We start from the raw sequence: 7290 nt of genomic DNA on the forward strand, positions 1-7290 counted from the left end.
CATTTATTTAGTCACTTTACAAATTAAATTGCGCAAATCTAAAAAATAAATATTCAATTTAAAAATTTACGTTCAAAACGTTTATTTACAAACGCGATAAATTAATTAGTGAAAAATGAAAATGATGAGTTAGAATAAAAAATAGACGTTTTGTCAATCAAGATAAAAGTTTCAAATGATTCAAACTATTTGTTTATTTTTGTTATAGTGTTAAATAAATATGAAGTACATCATTCACTTGTACATTGTCATTAGTTAAAAGGAAAATTTTCTCTAAAATTCGAATGAAGTCTCTATAATTTTATAAATAAAAAAATTGTTTACAAAATCTTAGTGGAAATTTTATAATAATCACACTCTCTCACACACAGAGGAAAGAAACAGGTCAGATTTGTCGTTCTCCTCTGCTTTTAAGGGCCCCTTTTAAGCGTACAGAGCTCGGCATCTCTGTAATCACAATAATCTGAATTATCTGCAGGATACAGCCGAATCTAGGTCAGGGCAGTGGTGGGTTCAAGCCCATAAGATAAACAAAAAAACAAAAAACAAAATTGATTGGGTTGCTCTGTACCATATTAATCCAAGCCGATGGTTCATTGTTTTGGTGACAAGGTTCAGGCCTCTATGTCTTATTCTTCGTTGTTTCTCTATCTCTCCACTTTTAAAACTTTTATAATTATCGCACTTTCTCTATGTGCATATTGAAAATCATTTTTAGAGAGAGATTAGGATGGGAGATTGGTACGAAGAATTTCAAGAAGGTGGTATTTGGGCTGCTCTAAGTCCGAAAGAACCCAACAATAGATTGTTGTCTAATGTATCCGGCAAGGAATACCTCTCTGTAATTCCAAGACAGCTCCCCGCGGCGGCCAGAATGATTCCTAAAGCTGAGCCCAAACATGAAGAACATCCTAAGCAGCAATCGGCCCCTGTCTGCATTCCTGTCGGCTGGTCCAAGATGGAGAAGGCGCCTCCACGGTGTCATGGTGATGACGATGATTACGAGGCTGGCGATGTGATGATTCCACCGCATGAATGGATCGCCCTAAATCTAGCCAAGAGTAAGATATCTTCTTTTTCTGTGTGTGAAGGGGCTGGAAGGACTCTCAAAGGGAGAGATCTAGCCAATGTTAGGAATGCTGTCCTCACAAAAACAGGTTTCCTAGAATTGTAGCCATTTCATAGAAAATTTTCTTTTCAAGAAGGACATATCATCAATCATCATGTGTTGACATGTCCACGTTGGCAGACATGTCATTTCAAATGGTTGGTGATTAGATGTCCAGGTGGCCATGTATTTTCATGCTTTTAAGTCCTTCAGTTCTTAATGTACTACTAAATTTATCTTGAAGAATTGTTTTACATCTTTTGTTTTTGTCACTTTATGGTCTTGACAAGTGAAGGGTACGAGATTTCGTTTGATGAAAAGGTTTTGGGGATAAAACTCAATTTTTATCTCAAATCTCAAACATCTTATTAATCATCAAATTAAATAATTTTATCATTTAAATATCAAAATTATTCTCTAATTTTTTCCTTTCTCTCTAAACCATCATTCTCTCACTTACACCATATCTTCTAATCAAAGAGTAAATTAATCTTCATATTTTAAAAATCAATTTTTTCCTAGTTTTTATCAAACAAGGGTTCTTTCCTCAAACAAGCCCTAAGTAAGTGTAACTAAATACAAACAAAACAAAATTAATTAAGAAGGAAAAGTAAGACTATGATTGTTTGTTTGCTAATGGAATGGAAGCAATATTTAATAATAAATAAAAATGTGTTATTAATGTTAAAAAAGACATTCCACCAAAACTTGATCTGGGTATTTTTTTAATTAGCCTCCACTAGTAGTTTTCACATTTTGGTAGAATAATGCAATTAATTTAGGGCTATAACAATTTCCATTTTGCTTCTTCAAACTCATCTCATCCCATCCAACCAATTAAGTACCATCCCATCCAACCAATTAAATACCAAACCCACACTATTATATGATCATCCATATAAATTAATATGAACAACCAGTACAATGTGTACTACTAGTTCAAATTTTTAAATCAAATCTCTCCTTCTATTCTAACGCTAAAAAAAATAGATATTCTCATAAGTCTTCTATTCGAATTTATGAGGCGGCGCACGATTTGATTTACATGAGTAGGGATGTCAATGGAGCGGATTGGGGCGGAAAATTACCAACTGTGTCACATTCTACTTCGAAATTTTTTTACTACCATTCTTGTCATGTTCGGTTTCAGAAAATTTCTATAGAACACTACTATACCATATTCTCTAAAAATATATGATTAATATATTTATTAAACGATTTTTTTAATATTGTATATATTGTAATATATTGAAAATTTATATCATTTTAAACAAATAAACTTAAAACTTTTAGAAGATATTTAAATAAATAAATATATTAGTGATTTATATATTTAATTGTGTTTATTAGTGTTTGAGACAAAATCGGGACAGGGAACACAAATAGCATTCATGTCTCATCTCCAAGCCAATTCAAATCAAAACCAAGATTATAATTGTTCTCCCTTGTTTATATTGTTTATAGACTATATCCTCCCTTGTTTGGGTCTCAAGTTGAATCTATCATGTGCCGTTTTTTTTCTGAAAAGAATTGTGTTTGTATTTCATGCCTATTTTATTGTTCTTTTGAAACTTTGAAAATGTCAAATAAAACATTACATCAATTTAATAGTTATTTAAGATGGTGTACTGCATGCACTGTACTCCATCAATACAGTATAATAAGGTAATTAAAATAGTGAACCCCACAAAGTGGTCCCACAAAGTGGTCCAATGTATAAGATCTAAAAAGTTCAAATTATTAAAAAAATCTTTTGAAATAATGAAATATTGTAAATGTTTAATTTGCTATAAGAGTGACACGCGTCTCTATTACCTATTACGTAATTATCTCAAATTAAAATATATATTTAAATAAATAAAAACCAATAAATTATTATTTAAATAATTCCAACTTAATTAAAATTAGGTCACACTCCTTTATTTTATTATGGAGAAATGATATTTTCAAGAACAAGTTAGCGAAAGCAAAACCACGAATCCTAAGTGACATTACTAGTTAGGAGAGAGAAAAAATAAAAATAAAATTGAAACTTTCTATTTCCCCAAAACCAAAATCATATTCTTTCTCTCTCTTCTATTTCCCTCCAAAACCAAAATTATATTCTTTCTCTCTCTTTTGTTTTATTCTCTCTCTTTTTTTTTGTTCCATTTTTCTTAAACCCACCGACGATTCTCTTCTTTCATTTTCACCGACTTCTCTTCCGATCGATCGAAATGATAAGACTTCTTCCGTTTATGAAACGTTTCATTTTTTCCCAAAACCAAAACCTCCATGACAATCTCTCTCTTTATTTTTTGTTTCAATTTCCTAAAACCCAACCCACTGTCGATCTTACTGAAACGTTTCATCGACTTCTTCTCTTCCGATCGATTGAAATAGAAAGTTTTTTTTCTTTTTTTTTTGTTTTTTTTCCGTTCGAAATGATTGTCATATCAATATTTATGTTTAACGTTTATGGTTTAGCTGCTGAATCGATTTAGATTAGGGTTATAAAAGATCTGGATCTTCATACATTACCTACAAATTAAATTAACATTACAATAAGATTATTGGTTTAAAAAAGAAATAAAATAGCCATAAAAAATCGTATATAAATCATTTCGGAGTCTGAAATCACCCTAAAATAGTGATTTCGGGATAAAAAATGCTGGTTTCGGGACTAGAAAAGCTGGTTTCAGGACCAGAAAAGCTGGTTTTGGGACCCAAAATGAGTAGTTTCAGGACCCGAAACGGCAAAAAAAAAAATTCTTTTCAAAATGAGTGGTTTTGGGACACTTTTTTGAATTTTTTTTAATCTGAAACATTATAATGAATCTTAGAAAATCAAAAATAATTGAAGATAATGATGTTATACTAGAAATTTACATAATTAAAAATTTATTTACAATGTTACAATTTGTCCTTTATATCACATTTAATATACAACATACAATTTGAAAGATCTCAAATAATCTTATTTTTTCATTAACTTGATCAATAAGAAGATCTGGATCTTCATACATGACCTACAAATCAAATTAATATTACAATAAGATTATTGGTTTAAAAAAGAAATAAAATAGCCATAAAAGATCGTATAGAAACCATTTTGAAGTCTGAAATCACTCTAAAATGGTGATTTCGGGACAAGAAAATGCTGGTTTCGGGACTAGAAATGCTAGTTTCGGGACCAGAAAAGCTAATTTCGGGACCAGAAAAGCTGGTTTCGGAACCCGAAATGAGTAGTTTCGGGATTCGAAACGGCAAAAAAATTATTTTTTTTTCGAAATGAGTGATTTCGGGACACTTTTTTGAATTTTTTTTAATCTGAAACATTATAATGTTAGAAAATCAAAAATAATTGAAGATAATGTTGTTATACTAGAAATTTACATAATTAAAAATTTATTTACAATGTTACAATTTGTCCTTTATATCACATTTAAAATACAACCTACAATTTGAGAGATCTCAAATAATCTCATTTCTTCATTAACTTGATCAATAAAAAGATCTGAATCTTCATACATGACCTACAAATCAAATTAACATTACAATAAGATTATTGGGTTAAAAAAGAAATAAAATAGCCATAAAAGATCGTATTGAAACTATTTAGGAGTTTGAAATCACCCTAAAATGGTGATTTCGGGACAAAAAATGCTGATTTCGGGACCAGATAAGCTGATTTTGGGACAAAAAAACTGGTTTCGGGATCAAAAAAGCTGGTTTCGAGACCCGAAATGAGTAGTTTCGGGACAAGAAACGGCCAATAAAAAAAATTCTTTTTTTCGAAATGAGTGGTTTCAGGACCCGAAATGAGTGGTTTCGGGACCAGAAATGGCTTTTTTTTACAACCCTAATTGAAATTAGTTCTGCAACTAAACCCATAACAACAGCCAAACATTATATAATCATATTTTCGGGTCCCGAAACCACATTTTCGGGACCCATAACAGCCAAACATTATATAATCATACTTTCGGGTCTCTAAACCATCCATTTCCGGACCCATAATGCAGCAAATACACAATAATCATAGTTTTCTATCATTAAAATTATTAAAATCCATAACCCTAACCGCAAAAAGCTAAACGATCTTCAAATCATCAAAATGATCTACGATTCTAAAAGAGAACATGTTATTTACCTTGTCCTTTGAGATCTGGGAGATCTTGGAGTCTTGTATGGAGATGTACCTGGACCACCAGCCTAAAAATATAGTATGAAGTGAACATGAAGGCAGACAATGAAGTGAACATACACTAAGAAGTTCTCTTACCATTTTCGATCGAAAGAAGATGAAGAAAGTAGAAGAAGTCGGGGATGCCGGAGAGAAAAATCGCCAAAGAAGAAATCGGGGTTCGCCGAAAGTGATAAATGAAAAGAAGAAAGAGAGGGAAGAAGAAAAGATGGGGAAACTGAAATATTTAATTTTTTTATTTTGTTTTGCTTTTTCTCTCTCCTAGCTGGCAAGGCCACGTGAAATTCGTGATTTTGCTTTTGCTAAAGAGTCGTGGGGTTTATCAATATATGTTACTTAATTTATTAAACAAAACAGTAAAATATATATATTTTTTAATTATTATTTTTTTAATTATTATTATATATTAATATTCTTTAAATATTTTTATTTAAAAAAATATTATTTTATCAAAATCACCAAAATCATAATTTTTAAAATAATTTCATGTTTTTTAAATAACTCATAAAAGATAGTAGGACTAAGTATTTTTTTTTTAATTACCATTTTGAAAACACGGTTGGAAGATGTTTACGTAAGTAAGTTGTAACAACTAATTATCTTCAATATTGCCTCACAAAATATATAATTGACCAACATGTCCGTCAAATTTGACCTAATACTTGTTTTAAAAATGAATATGGTGGTCCTGTTTTTTCATTGACCGTTATTTTCTACACATTTTACAAATCTTACATTTCAATAAACAGAGTTTGGTCTTATATAAAACTTGTATTTATTTAAGAAAAGTAATTAAATAACGTGGAGAAATGATATATCACACAAAAATATCGGAAGTGTGAAAACAGAAAAACAGATTTCTGCGTGTGGTGTAGAAATTGTGTGGTTGAAAAAGACAACGTCGTCATCGTCTCTCTCTTAAATGGGAAAGAACACTCATTTTGACCTCAATCAATCCTATTTATACAAAGAATCGAAAATCAATAGAACCCAATTGGTAAATTAGTCGATCTATCTATGGCTTTGTTCTCCGGATTCATGAAATGCTTTGCGGCCGGACGGGCACCTCCGAGGACCCAAGTTGTGTGCCACGGCGACGTCTGCGTTATTCGCCGGAGAGACAAGAAAACAGAACATAAACCAGCTGGTTATCGTCCGGCATGGTTATCTCCCCTTTCACGAAAAAGAAGATGATGATGTTATTATGAATTATACATATATATAGCTCGTCGGTCGGAGAAGGGGAGGTTGCGGCGCCGGCGTGGACTAATTGTCTAGAAATTTGATCAGGTGTTACATGATTAGCTAGCTACCAGCTCCAAACGTTAGATTAGTTAATATATAGCCGTTGGAACCGCCGGGCCGACAGCCGGCCGGCCATTCTTGTTCTTATCGATAGATCATGATTCATCGATTTGTCGACTAGTTGTAATTATTGTTCATTTCAAGATCATGTATGTACTTTTGTATTTTTCATTTGAATCATTGAAGCAAGAGATTCCATCTCAACTTAAAGAGTTTTCTTTTTAAATAAATGAATAAGAAATGTGCAAAATACATTTGTTTTTTTGGACTTTAGATCATTAATTAATTTCGCTCAAACTGTTAACTTCATTATTGGAGATTTGAGAGAGGTTTGAAATTTAGACTTTGATGCATTAAAACACAAATTTTTTCTTTCATTTTCAAGAGTGATTATTTAGGTCATGAATGCAAAAACATAAAAATACAATAGCAAGGGAATCAAAGAATAAAACAAAATAGAAAAAATGAAGGAGAGATAGCAATAAAAAAAATTATAGCAAAAATATATAATATAAAAGGGGTAGTTGAGACTTGTGGTAAACATAGGGATTGTATGGGCTGAAGTTAGTTCAAAAATAAATAATTTATTACTTACAAAATTTAAATTTGTATATGTCTTAACATTTCAAAAAATAATAATAGTTTTATTAAATGGTGTTAGTTTGACAAAAATTTATATCACATTCAAGTT

General features: G+C 31.1%; 1 protein-coding gene across 1 annotated transcript; it reads left to right on the top strand.

Moving 5' to 3' along the window:
* Window positions 1–469: 469 nt before the first annotated feature.
* Window positions 470–1372, top strand: LOC124922542. The gene is made up of 2 exons (XM_047463273.1): window positions 470–612; window positions 719–1372. Exons 1-2 carry the CDS (start codon window positions 589–591, stop codon window positions 1172–1174), a joined length of 480 nt encoding a protein of 159 aa, XP_047319229.1. The 5' UTR covers window positions 470–588; the 3' UTR covers window positions 1175–1372.
* Window positions 1373–7290: the final 5918 nt, after the last annotated feature.

The sequence above is a fragment of the Impatiens glandulifera genome, chromosome 1 (genome assembly GCF_907164915.1).
Source record: "Impatiens glandulifera chromosome 1, dImpGla2.1, whole genome shotgun sequence".
Classification (NCBI taxonomy): domain Eukaryota; kingdom Viridiplantae; phylum Streptophyta; class Magnoliopsida; order Ericales; family Balsaminaceae; genus Impatiens; species Impatiens glandulifera.